At 59.6% G+C, this 12,708-nt stretch overlaps 2 protein-coding genes across 5 annotated transcripts in view; both read right to left on the bottom strand.

The window, feature by feature from the left end:
• The window catches only part of ELL (elongation factor for RNA polymerase II), a 32,932-nt gene extending 26,543 nt beyond the window's left edge, over positions 1 to 6,389 (bottom strand). Inside the window, exon 1 of the mRNA XM_031604043.2 lies at positions 6,177 to 6,389. Coding sequence (XP_031459903.2) covers positions 6,177 to 6,311 — 135 coding nt within the window. The 5' untranslated portion in view covers positions 6,312 to 6,389. The remainder of the gene's footprint in view (positions 1 to 6,176) is intronic.
• Positions 6,390 to 6,897: 508 nt separating this feature from the next.
• FKBP8 (FKBP prolyl isomerase 8) lies at positions 6,898 to 12,487 on the bottom strand. 4 transcript variants are annotated; one of them, XM_031604049.2, is made up of 10 exons: positions 12,183 to 12,317; positions 11,603 to 11,905; positions 11,301 to 11,470; positions 11,080 to 11,168; positions 10,683 to 10,900; positions 10,436 to 10,608; positions 10,265 to 10,342; positions 8,144 to 8,281; positions 7,598 to 7,692; positions 6,898 to 7,493 (listed from the first exon to the last, which is right to left on the bottom strand). In XM_031604049.2, the coding sequence occupies exons 1-9, from the start codon at positions 12,253 to 12,255 to the stop codon at positions 7,606 to 7,608; spliced, it is 1,329 nt and encodes a 442-aa protein (XP_031459909.2). In that variant the 5' UTR covers positions 12,256 to 12,317; the 3' UTR covers positions 6,898 to 7,493; positions 7,598 to 7,605. The 4 variants fall into 4 exon arrangements, with proteins under 4 accessions (XP_031459909.2, XP_031459910.1, XP_031459908.2 ...); XM_031604050.2 differs by lacking the exon at positions 12,183 to 12,317 and adding an exon at positions 12,331 to 12,487 and having other exon boundaries at positions 6,898 to 7,692; XM_031604048.2 differs by having other exon boundaries at positions 6,898 to 7,692.
• Between the last annotated feature and the right edge of the window lie 221 nt (positions 12,488 to 12,708).

The raw sequence follows: 12,708 nt of genomic DNA, 5'->3' as shown, positions 1-12,708 counted from the left end.
CCAGCCTGGTGCACTGCAAAGCTCAGAGCACAACCCTGGTGCTGCCAGCAGGGCCCAAACGGAGCAGAACCTCAGGGCTGTGCCCCAGCACAGCTCCCATCGCCGCCAGCTCTGAGCTGTGCACTGGGCTGTGCTGCACTGCACGCCCCAGGTGATGCACACAGCGCTCAGCTCTGTGCACCCAGGCTGGGACAGCTGGATTCCCCCCCCTCCACCCCATCCTGAACCCTGGGTGCCATAGCACGGCAGGGCTGGGGCTGCAGGGATGGCCTGGTGAGGGCACAGGGATGCACGGAGCAGCCACAAGCACAGCCCCGTGCTCTGCATACCGCTCCTGGTTCAGAGGCACTTAAGCCTTTGACATTTCACGGCAGCGAGCTGCAGCAGTTAATTACAAGCTGTGAACATGATTTCTTTCACCCATCTATCCATAACTCACGTCACTGTACGCCAGGAGCTCCGCTCTCCCAAGCAAACACGCACAGCCCAGCTCGGCCCCAGGCGTCACTCAGGCTCAGGACCACAAGCCAAACACCTGCATGCACAGGACAGCCACTCACTGCAAACCACAGTCACTGTGCTGCTTCCATCCCCCAAAATGCCCTTATCTATGTGGATTATCAGGTTTTTAATTCCTACAGTGAGCATTTACGGCAGGTTTTGTTGCTCACAGCACATTCTTCCTGCAGAGGAACCACAGAGGTGCACCTGCAGGCTCTGCTCTGTGGTCACCGCGTGGCACAGCCTGGCGCATCCGTGGGGATTCTCAAGGAGAGAGCAAAGCAGTGGCACGGAGCTTATAAAGCAAAGTATGTTCTACCAGATCCCACGTTCTCCGCTATGTAGGGACCGTGGAAGACAGCAACACAGCCTACTTCACTTTCTCATAGAAACCAGGAGCCAAAAACAACTGAAATCAGCGCCGGAGCTGGAGAGGTAGAGCACAGCACACACAAACAGCCAGTCTAGACACTGAAATGTGGAAACATGATTCAAGTAACCACAACTGGCACATCACGTATTGATCGCAGCCCATCGCAGAACGGGCCCTCGGTGAGTAAGAATATAAAGAAAGATTAAATTAGAGTCTTCCACTTTGGTTTTAGAAAAATATGGATCCTTTGGGCACAATGACACGGACCATTTCTTCCATCCGCCGGGCTACAAGGAACACACCTGGATAATGTGCTTCACCTGGTGCTGGAGGCAGCAAGGGACCAAAAGGAGAGGTCCTGGTGGCACTGAGGGACCAAAGGGGGAGGTCCTGGTTTCCAGGGAGGCTTCAGGAGAAGAGTTCCCCCGGGCATAAGGCAAACCAAGGAGGGTTAACGGCGCCGGCCTCACAGCACATCCGCACATGGTGACCTCTTTTTGAGTTAAACAAATGCCGGTTTCTTTAAATTAAAGAGGCACTGGTCCAATGTAAAGAAAGGAGGGACCAAGTGCACGGAGCTGTGCTTTTCCAGACTGCCTTCTGGCTGGAGCAGGGCAGGGAGGCGGGCGCAATGCGCACTGCAGGCGCTGCGGAGGGGCTTCAGAAAATAAAGTCAGAAGGCAGCCCCGGGTTACCATGGAGGGCAGAAGTTGCCTTGTGTACACTGGAGGTTTCCAAGCAATGCCTGAGCTACTACAGAAAACTCTTCTTATCAGCAAATCCAAGCTCGTTTCCTGGATAATGCATCTAGGTCAGGCGCAGGAGCGCAGCACTGGCGATGCCTGCGTGTGGAACATCAGCACAGCAAACATCAGCAGGCATTTCTTTTCATCAAAAAAGAAGTGCACTTCAGATCAAGGCTCCTCCAGAAGCAGCATTCACCTTCATTGCTCGGAGGGCTCCCATCTCACCCCTTGTGAGACACCCCTTGTTGTGTCACACAGCAGCCGTGCGCCCACCGCAGCCGTGTGCCACCTCCAGCCCTGCAGCCATCCCAGTGCACTGCATTGTGCACGAGCAGCAAAACCACTCCGTCAGCCAAAACGTATTCTCCTCCCGTGGATTAGCTGGCACAAACGAGCACGGGAGTGACGCATGCAAACTGTCTCTTCCCATTTTTCAACACGCACAAACACCGGGGATTTGGAGATGCTTTGCAAGTTCACGCTCTTAAGTTACAGGCAGCACTGAGCTGACACGGAGTGGGGCATGGATGTGTTTAGGAGCTCAAATGTCTGTTCGGCACTGAGACCTCAATGCTTTTCCAAGCAAACCCCCATCCCGCCCCCCCAGCAGGCAGCACAGTGCAAAGTGAGCGATTTCAACAGCCCCGTGCTGTGCCAAGCAGCTCTGACACAACCCACAGAACAGGACAGTGCACTCCGTGCTGCCCCAGAGCCCAGCAGCACCGCATGGCCTCAGCCCCGAGTCCTGAGCACACAACTCAGCAGAGGGCCCTGCCAAAACGTGACAGCTTCCATAGAAACGACAGCCTGCATCCCCACTGCTGGTTCAGTTCAGTATGAAACCAGTGAGAAAGCGAGCTGAAAGGGAGCACAGGTTGAGTCTTGCTGGCCAATGCACGCGACCACCCAGCCCAGCTGCTGGATCCACTGATCCCAGTGCCAAAATGCTCCTGTTACATGCCTTAAAAACAAAACAGCTTCATAGAAACCAAAAGGGTTCAACATCAAGTTTGCTCTCCCCAGAATTTTTAGAAAGCAGAAAGCTCCCAAAAGGCCAAACTGAGTCTCTCTGATTAATCACATCCTCTTAAGGTGCAGATAAAAAACAGAACATGACCAAAAAAAAAAAAAAAAGAGAGAGAAAAAAAGCACTCTCAGGCCAAGGGATTCTGCCCCAAAGTTTCTATTTTCCTTTGGCACATCACCAATTAGAAGTACTGCTGCAGCCTGCTGCCACTGGTATAAAAGAAAAAAAAGCATAATGGGTTTCTAATTTGCCACCGAATCCCATAGCAACTGTACGTCACTTTGGATGTAAATTACAGACGGTTCTTTCCCGTGCAATTTGAAAACTATAGAGATGAATCTATAATTTGAGCAGACCTAAACGCTGTATGGTCGAGAGGAAAAAGCTGCCCTAAATAATTGAAAGGAAACCACCAGGGGCCAAAACATTCCTCCGAATGATGCGAAGCCTCTCCCCATGCCATCCCTCAGCTGGGAGCTGTGGGTCGGCACTGAGCTCGGCACGTCCCGGCCCATTTCTGCTGATGGCTGAGCAGCACAGCTTCCTTCCCCAGCCTCCTCAGGGCTGATTCACTCGCTCATGTCACCGTCTCATGTTCCCGATGTCGTAACAGCTTCAATTCTGACGGACGACAGCATCGGTGAGTTAAGAGGACAGGAAAAAACAGGTTATGGGAGAGGAGGGATGATGCAGAAAGCCCAGAGATAACGAGCTCTGATTCAGAAGGAGCTGTGCTCTCTTTCTGACACCTGCGATGCGCTGCTCTACGGACCCTTCATTTTGCAGTTTGGGCTTTAAGCACAGCAGACTGACCTTAAACCCAGCTCTGGAGAAGTTATTTCAGCACCGGAGGCTGCAAAGGATCTGCTTAACCCTTTGGGAAACAGCTTCTGCCACACCATCCTGCAGGGAAGGAAGGGGATGTAGGGAGCCCCAGCAGCAGACCACAGATCCAACGCTGGGTTCAGAGCGTGGGGCAGAGCTGGGGTGAGCTCAGCTCAGCCCCCACTGAGTATCTGTGCACCTGCCAAAGCTCACCAGGACTCAGCTGGCAGCGCTGGGGACACGGATGGCTGCCATCAGAGCAGTGCACAACGGGGAGAGGTGCACGGCTGCGCTCACGTCACTTTTTATCAGAATGCAATCCGCTGTGCGAGTGCTGCTCCTAAAACCACAGCCATTTTCTGATAAATATGGGAAATTCCCACCGGGGAAGTTCCAGGAATAGTCATCAGCATTGCATGGCCCCAGCACTGGTGGGTGTGATGGCACACGGGTGCTCAGTTCACATCTACCCACCCAGAACTGCTGTGATGCTGACAGAAGTTGGGGGCAAAAAGCAAAGGATGAGCGCTGTGTGCTGAGGGGTGCCCAGGTGTATTGATGGGGTAACACCACAGCTGTCATGGAGTGGGAAGGATGAGACCCAGGGCAAAGGCTGCGGGAGGAAAGCAGGGCAGGGGCACAGCAGCCCCCGGCTGCTCGGCCTGGCAGAGCAGAGGGGACAGAAGCTGCACGGGGAGGCCCAGCAGTGCCCAGACCATCCAGTGTGTGGCTAAGGCAGGCGAGCCAACGCAGAGCGCATTCCTTGGAGAGCTGAGCGTTGTTTTAGGCTGCTGGACAAGGCTGGCTCCATCTCACCAGCACACAGGCTGGCCTGGGACACGTTACCAATGCTCAGCCTTCAACTGCAGAGCCCAGAAAAAAGAGACTGCTGGGAGGTGTGAGCAGGTGATGCGGGTTCTGCTCTTTCCATGCAAGCGCAGCACCCCACACTGCGGCGGGAGACAGAAACCCAGCAGATCCCAGCACCCAAAAGGGATGAACACCACTCTCCATCACCCCACTACCTGCCCACAGCTCCACTAAAGGAACACAAGTGCTGCAACCCAAAGCAGCAGACCCAACAGGGTGATCGCTTTGGGATTTTTCCGCATCATTCTTAGAACAACTCAACCAAACGAAGCCATGGCCCCGTTTGCAGGCATCACACCAACACAGCATCCTGCTGCAGGAACAGTTCAGGCTGCACACATGGAGCTGCAGGAGCCCCCGAGCATTGCTGGCTGCGGGGCCACGATCCACACAACGCAACACCACCAGCAATTTTTTTTCATTTGCCAAAATTAAATCACAGCCCAGAGGAGCTGCAAACAGCCACCCCAGGTGTGCCAACGCTGCTGCCCCAGCAGTGGGGAAACTCACCGGGCCGACGCAGTGCGTGTGCTCACGGCCACTCATTGCTGCCTTATTCACTGCACAAACAGCACTGCCGTCCCTCCCTGCTCAGCAGCTCCGGCTGCTGCTCCTTTGGGTGGCGGGGAAGGAAGCAAAGTTCATTAGTGGCCGATGGCCACCAAACAGCATTTGGAAAATAAACACCACTATTCACGGCGCCTCGACCCAGAATAGCTTCCCAAAATACTGAGCGCAGCTGCCCGGAGCCTTCCTACTCACCCTCCCCCAAAGGAAAAGACCTTCCCAATACACAGGCCTCATTTCTTTCATTTTTAACGTATAGACATTTTTAACTGTAAAGAGAAAAATAATTGAAACCCTCAGCCTATCCAAGGCCCCTTCTATCGCCACTGCCTTCTCACAGCGCCGATAAGCGCTCATTAAAAGACGAGTTGATAAACCTTGGAACAGTAATTACGTCCGTCCTCGCACGGCTGATTGCCCAACACGGGGCTGTGATGTAACCCACACCCGAAATTAAAAATAGTGTTGTGACAACATATGGCTTATCCTACAGAGCCGGCAGCGCGGTGGGTTCCGGCTGCTGGGAAGGTGAAGGGCGGCACTGAGATGCGGGGAAAAGGGGGGAAAAGAACGCGAGAGGATGAGAGGACGGAGCTGGGACCGCGATGGGGGGGAGCTCAGCGCAGACAGCGGGGAATGGCGATGTGCGGCCCGAGCCGGGGGGCGGGTGGGGGGGGGGGACCCCAAAGACACGAAGCGGGAGGTGGGGGGGGTGACACCTCACAGCTCCCACGTATACGGGGGGAGGGGGACCTGCGCTGCCCGGTGTCACGTAGCCGGGGGGAGGGGGAGCGGCTCCGCGGTCATTGAGGAGGAGGAGGGACGCCGCCCCCCCCCCCCCGTCACTCCACGGCCATTTGCGTGGGGGGGGGGACCGACAGCTCAGCCCCTGCACTCCCCCCCTCCCCCCGGCACCCCCAGCAGACACACGTCGCCTCCTGACCCCCCCGGGGCTTCCCGGAGGAGAGGAATCCCCCCTCCCATAGAAGCACAGGGACGCCCCCATCCCAACACCGCCCGCAGGGGGAAGCCAGGACCCCCCCCCAAATCCGAGCCGTAACAGAAGCGCACCGCCAACCCCCCACCCCCACCCCACGGCCTTCAAACCGGGAACCGGCCCCGAAATCAAACCGGGCCCCGAAATCAAACCGGGCCCCGCACGGAGCCGAGCCCCCCCCTCAACCCCACAGCCCCCCCCGCCGCCCCACCGCGGGGCTCCGGCCCAAGGCCTCGTGCCGGGGCCGTGCCGCGCCCCCCCGCCGCTCACCTTACACGCCTGGTAGCTCTCGAAGGCGCGCAGGGCGCTCTCCGTCAGCTTCACGTGGAAGACGGAGACGCGGGTGCCGCGGCCCAGCCGGCCGCAGGACAGCCCGTACCCGCGCTCCGCCTGCAGCGCCGCCATCTTGGGACCGTCTCCCCCTCCGCGCCTGGGCCGCCGGGGCCTCCGCCGCCGCCACGCCCCCCTCGTGCATTATTCATGAGGCGTCCGGAGGCGGAGCTCCTCTGGCCCCGCCCATCCGGAGAGCCTGTTGCTGGGGGAAGGAGGTGGGCAGAGCGCGCTCCCGTTGGTCGAGCTCCGCTGGACGCCGCGGCGGATTGGGTGACAAGAGGGAGGGGCGGGGATATGCAAAAATGGGACCGCGGGGCATGGTGGGAAGGGTGGTTTGGGGCGGCCGCAGGGGGACTCGGGGGCTGCGGGCGGGCGGTGCCCGGAGGCGATTGGGGGTAAGCCGTCCTCCCCCCTCCTCCGGCCGGCACAACGCCCCGAGGGGCCCAGGCACGCTCTTCCCGCAGAGCATCTGCCCCTGGGCACGGCCTGGAGCTACGCAGGCCCTCCTCCCGCTAAGGGCAGGGAGAGCCCCCCCAGGGCAGCCTTGGGGGCCGGAGTTGGTTTTATTCCCACGTGCGTGACTCCCCCCATCCAAGCAGATTCCCCACTGCCCCTGTTGCGGTGCTGCACCCAATGCTGGGAAAGAACAAGGCCCAGCCGTGCACGAATTGTCCTTTATTGGGAGTTCACAGTCGGTTCAGGGTGGGGGACGACAGTGCGTACGGCCCCTGGGAGTAGAGCTGAGAGCGGGGCTGGCGGCTGTGGGCCCGTGGCTGGGGGGAGCTGCAGGGCAGAAGGGGGACCCCGCAGGGCCGGACCTACAGGATCAGCCAGGACACTGCTATGATGCTTCGTGTCCTTCACTCCATGGGGTTCTTTGGCTCTCTGTGGGCATTGCACAATGAGGAAATGCTGAGAGGGGAGCGGGACGGCAGAGCTGGGGCTCCCCAGCAGCTTCCCCAGCTCAGGGGGATCTCATTGCATGTGCTCCAGGCACCCCGCGTCCCTTAGAGCGGGCTCACATCCAGCCAGCTTCCTCCAGCAGCCCCAGGAGCACGGCAGTGCCCGGGCTTGCTGCATCCTCCCTGGGACACGCTGCTGGGGACAGTCACTGCGTGCAGCACTCGCAGGTCAGGCTGCTCCTGATGCATTCAGGGCTGCGGGGGGTTTCTGCTTTGCCTGCGGCTCTGTCCCCAACAGGACGACGTTTGGGGGTGCCGGGTGGTGGTCAGGGTAGGGGGGACGTGGTACCTCCTGCCAGGAGAGCATCTGTGAGTCCACAAAGAACGGGGAGGGGAGCAGAGCCCCATGGATGCCTCTGGCAGGAGTGAGGCACATCCCAGCGCCGGGCTCCCCACCGCTGTCCTCAGTTCCTTGCAGCGATGACCACAGATAGAGCCACGCCACCAAGCGCGATGGCTGTCGCACCGAAGAGCCACTTCCAGGGGATGGACTGAAGAGGAGAGAAATTAGCAATGTGACGGGATGTCCCTCAGCCTGCATGTGCAGCCCTGCCTGTTGGCACAGGGCCCTGGAGCAGCGCAGGGCTCCTGACACATCTGAGATAACACAGCCCAATAAGGCAAGTGCTGCGTTGGCTCTGCCCGGCGCGTGGCCGGCACGTCGGAGGGGACAGCATGTGCTGCCCAGCTGACAGCGCTTTCCACCTGCACGGCCAGCTGGGAGCAAAGTCCAGAGCCTCCAGCTGCCATCACCAGCCAGAGCAGCAGCAGCACCGCAGCTATCAGCAATTTCCTGGCCCTCAGCCTGGGATGGTTCACTTCAACAGCCCCCTGCCCAGGAGCAGCACCACACTGGCCCTAAGGGACGCACCCCCTGCAGTCCCCACCCCAGGGGTGTCCCAGCGCTCTGCCATCCCTCTGCATGCCTGCACCAGCCCTTACCCAGGTCAGCTTGTCTTTGCACTTCACCGGGGCACTGCCGGTGCTGGGATTCCCAAGCATCTTCCTGTACATTTCTGTCTCCACTGTCTTCTGGTCCGCGTGCTTCTTCACCAGCTTTGAGAGCTCAGCATGGATGGTCTGGGGAGCAGAGTGCAGCATAGTGGTTATCAAACCCTGGGTGGAGGGGAGGGGCAGGGACCACAGTGCAGACAACAGCAGACTGGGGCCCCCCCAGCCATGCAGGTGCTGTTGGCTTGATGCTGTCCCACATGGAGGGGCTGCACCAGGCTGGCATGTGGTTTCCTGCCTGCTCAGAACCCTCAGAACCTTCATCATCCCTCTGGAGCGATCCTGCCAAACCCTCCTAAAAATACAGTTCTGAGCTGTAGGCATGCCCCAACTTTTTTGTCCACCAAAGCTTCTCCTTGCTGACAGCCTGTTTCCTATGGAAGTGACATGAAGGAACAGCTGCTGGCAGTGCAGAGAGGAGCCTGAAGCTGATGGCAGGCAGCAGGAGAGAATTTTCTCCTTTAATCGAGGCGGAAAAGTTTCTGCCTCAGGGACAGACCAGCCAGAGCTCTCCCACATTTCTGTCTGTAAAAAGGCTGGGCAAATAGGCTTACACCAAATATGCTCTGAAGCCAGACTGCAGCAAAATCTGGAGGTCCTGCTGCGTCCTGCACCATGGGACCTGCTCCGTGGTGGAGGGCTGACATCCCCAGCCTGCAGTGGCAGCAGCACACCTGTGTCACAGCTGTGCTGTGCCCTCTGCTGGGGATGCTGCGCTGCAGGCAGCTCTGATGCTGCCCCAAAGCAGCAATACAGTGAGCAGCCAGGGCAATGCCAAGCCATGGCACCAGCAGCCAAGCACCTGCAAACACACCCCAGCAGCTTGCTGGGTTTGGTGTTTTGGTGTAGGATAAACAGCATCTCCATAAGGGTGAATTTCTGAGGGGTTAGAAAGGGACATGAAGGTCTGCACCAGTTAGGAAGTGCTGGCAGCCCCAGACTACCAGGTTTCCTCATCCAAGGGCAGGTGGAGCTGAGCATTTCTTGAGTCTGTTTTCACCAGCAGTAGCCATAGCTGTGACTCACTAATGTGTGTTTAACACTGCTGTCTGGAGCAGCACTGCCACATCCCTTGAATCCCAGCAAGCAGCTGGAAAAGCCAGTAATTTGTTCGTGGTTTCACCGGTAACGTCACTGCTGGGCATTTTGATTTTTGCTCCTTCTCAATTAAAAGCTTCACACAGGGGAGCTGATGAGCTGCAGCCCTGCCAGCAGCAATGACGTGAAGGACAAGCAGGGAGAGCATCCCTCATCCCTGCAGCCCAGTTCTGCTCCCCTACCTCTTCCAAGCTGCCCAAGCACTACTTTGAGATCCCATATGCCCTTTCCCATGAGGGCTCTCAGAGCACAAGGTGCCTGGGTGCTCTGAAGGCTATTGAGCACCTGCAGGGCCCCATGCTGCCCATGACCTTCAGGCACCAGGGAACACAAGGTGAACTGTGATGTTTTGGTAAAATGCCCACAGAAGCGGATAAAACTGAGGATCCAATGCAGGAGCAAAGCCCCCACTGCAGGCAGCACCTCCCCCTGCTGCTCCCAGCTCTGCTTTTGCTGGGGCCATTTCCTGGCATTGCTGAGGCTTTTGATTTCCCTGAGGCTTCAGTCCTGCAGCTGATCATTAACCGACAGGAAATTCCTGACCCAGAGATTGCTCCGGCCTGGGTGCTGGACTGAGGTCTGGGCTTGCTGGGGCCACCCAGTGAATCACACTGCAGGCTGCTGAGTGAGATGGCAAGAACTTGCTCTGCCTCACTTCTCGCAGCAATGGCACAAGCCACCAGACCATGCAGGCAGAGCTGCTGAAGCAGAGATGGGCTGGCAGAGAGCCCTGCTACACAAGGGCCAAAGGGCAAAGAGAGTCTCACAACATGGAGATAAGGAACACACGAGCTCAGCCATGTTCAGGTATTGCAGCACTGGGTGCTGGCACTTGGTACACCACCCCACGGCTGCCCTGGCCCTGCACAGAGGAGACTGGTGACAGCTATGGGGGACACTGAGGTTTGTAGGAATATGGAGCCAAGGACAGAGCCCTGAGGACACCCAGCCTACCTTGTTTGAAGGCTCCAGCTTCAAAGCCGCCTTTAGGATGGGGATGGCCTCCCTGTACTCACCCTGCTGGGCCAGGACCTGGAAGGTGAGGTGGGGGTTGAGGGAGGTGACTGAAGTGTGGTCCCCACCCCTCCCCAATTCTGTCACAGAGCAGGGATGGCAGCACCTCACCTTGCCCTTTCGGAAAAGTGCCTTGATGTTCCCTGGCTGGTGCTCCAGAACAAGGTTACAGGACTTCAGGGCTGCCTCATAATGGTCCAGTTTAAGCTGAGAGGCTGCCAGATTGTTGAGACATTTCACCTTCACGTCCAGCAGTTCAGCCTCTTCATCTGGGGTGAAATCAACTGCAAAGACCCCAGAGGTGGGTTACAACATGAAGGAAGCGCAGGCAGCCCTCACTCACAGCAGCAGCAGATACCTTTTGAGCTGGAGCTGATGACTTTGAGAGCGATGTCGTAGGAATTGATGGCCAGCACATAATCTGCCTGCTGGTAGTAGAAGTTGCCTCGTTCCCGCTTGCGGTTGGCCAGGCCTATCTTCTCCTTCCCACTGAGCAGCTCCAGGTCTGGTGCATCCCGAGCCTCCAGCAGCTCCACCTCCAGTGTGAGTGCTGCGTTGGGTGGGATGTCAGGGCTCCTGCGGTGGCACAAAGCCATGCTCAGGCCTGGCTCTGCTACAAACTCTGCCAATCCCAGAGGTGACAGCAGAACCACAGGGGCTCCCCAGGAGCACAGGCTGTAGTAGTGGGGACTGGGGATAGCTGTCACAGCCCTGTTTAGGCCTACCCTATGTCGTTCCACACTCTCTGTGCTCACCTGCCCTGTACACCGTAGCAGTACTTGGCATCTGACATAATCAAAGCCGTTTCTCCCATCTCCATAAGCTGTACGCAGAGGTCCAGAGCCTACAGGGAGCAACGTTGCAGAAGAAGGTGAGCAAAGGGGCCAATCCTGACTCCAACAAGGACATCGCCAACCCTAAGTCTCCCCCCCAGGGTGAAGTTGCACACATCAGGGCGGCTTCCTCCAAGCCCCACCTGCAATACGTCGCAGTCTCCCAGGGTAAAGGTGAGGCTGGGGTTCTCCTCCACCACACTGCCATCCTCCAGCATGGCCCTCAGACGGACAGTCACATCCTGGCCCTTGCGGGGCCGGCTCTCCACCCCCTGACCTGGCACGAGTGTCTTCTTCTTAAGCAAGCCGCTCCCTGGGCCAAGAGAAGCCGGAGATGGTCAGCCCACAGTAGGGAATGGGAAAACCCCACTCCCAACCCAACCTCAGCCTCTGTGGTGGTCAAAGCATCCTGGTTACGCCCTGCCGCCCTCTGCCCTGCTCTCACCCAAGACATCGAGCCACTCCTGGGGGTCTTCAGCTGCTTCTCCTTGGCCTCGCTCTGAGGACTGGGCGTTCTCCAGCACTGGTCCCCGTGCCCGTCCCACGTCCTCCAGCGGTGGCAGCTCGCTCAGGTCGTCCTCGTCCTCCTCCAGAACCTCGAAATCCTCCGCGCCGTCCAGCTGAGCGGCGCCGACCGCGGCCGGTTCCGGGCCGGGCGGTTCGGTGCCGCCGCCTGCCCGACCCGGGGAGCCGCCGCTCGTCTCCTCCCCGCCGGAAGCCATCGTGGCAGAGCAGGGAGAGCAGCGACCTGCGGGAGAGAGGAACAGTCGGCGCTACGGACACCGCGATGAGGCCGCCGGCACTCCGGAGCGCACGGGGCTCTCCGGCAGGGTTGTCGGGGCCGGACCGGGGAGGCCCCAGGCACCGGTTCCGGCCCCTGGAAGCGCCGCCCCGCGCGCCCCCCTCCACCACGTGCTTTTCTCCCGCGCGCGCGCCCGGCGGGGGTCCCCGCGTCACCGCCCCCGTCACGCGCCGGGGCTCCCCCTAGCAACGGCCGCCGCGCGCCCCCCGCCGCTCCCACCTACCCGCGAACCCGAGGCCGTTGGCCCCGCCCCCGCGCTCCCATTGGACCGCTGCCTCCCTCCCCGCCGACGCCATTGGGTGACGCCGACGCTCCTCATCGACGCGTCGAGGGCGGCGCGCCGCGGACTTAAAGGGGCCGCCGCACCGCACCTGCTCCGCGGGCCCGGCACCCCCGCCGGACCGGTGTCCCCGCCGCCCGTAGCTCCGGTAGCTCTCGGTGCCCCGCCGCCGAGGGCTGCGGGTGCCGGAGGCCCCCAGAGGTTTCCCGCAGCGCTCAACCCTCGTGCGGCCGGGCCATCGCCCAGGAGACCCCCGGCTCTGTGCTCCGGTACCGAGGCGGCCCTGCGGCTCCCGGTTTTCCCCCCGGCCCAATCTCCACCACTTCCGGCCCGGCTCCGTGACGCACGCGCGCGGTGACGCCACGGGGTCGCGCTCGACGTGACCCCGCACCCGGAAGCGAGACGCGGCCGCCGGTGCCGCTCCCGTCATGTGAAGGGAGAGGGAAAGGAACGGCCCCCGGTGCTGCCG

This window comes from Phasianus colchicus, chromosome 28 (assembly GCF_987193195.1).
Source record: "Phasianus colchicus chromosome 28, bPhaCol1.hap1.1, whole genome shotgun sequence".
In the NCBI taxonomy this organism is placed as follows: Eukaryota; Metazoa; Chordata; class Aves; order Galliformes; family Phasianidae; genus Phasianus; species Phasianus colchicus.
The sequence above is the reverse complement of the archived record's forward strand: the minus strand, read 5'-3'. Positions and strand labels throughout refer to the sequence as shown.

Coding starts and splice junctions, on each gene's coding strand:
- FKBP8 (XM_031604048.2), bottom strand. CDS start 12,255: ATGGCGTCGGCGGGGAGGGAGGCAGCGGTCCAATGGGAGCGCGGGGGC. Junction 10,609..10,682: donor CATCAGCTCCAGCTCAAAAG/GTATCTGCTGCT, acceptor GGGTCTTTGCAG/TTGATTTCACCCCAGATGAA. Junction 7,693..8,143: donor GCAAAGACAAGCTGACCTGG/GTAAGGGCTGGT, acceptor TCTCCTCTTCAG/TCCATCCCCTGGAAGTGGCT.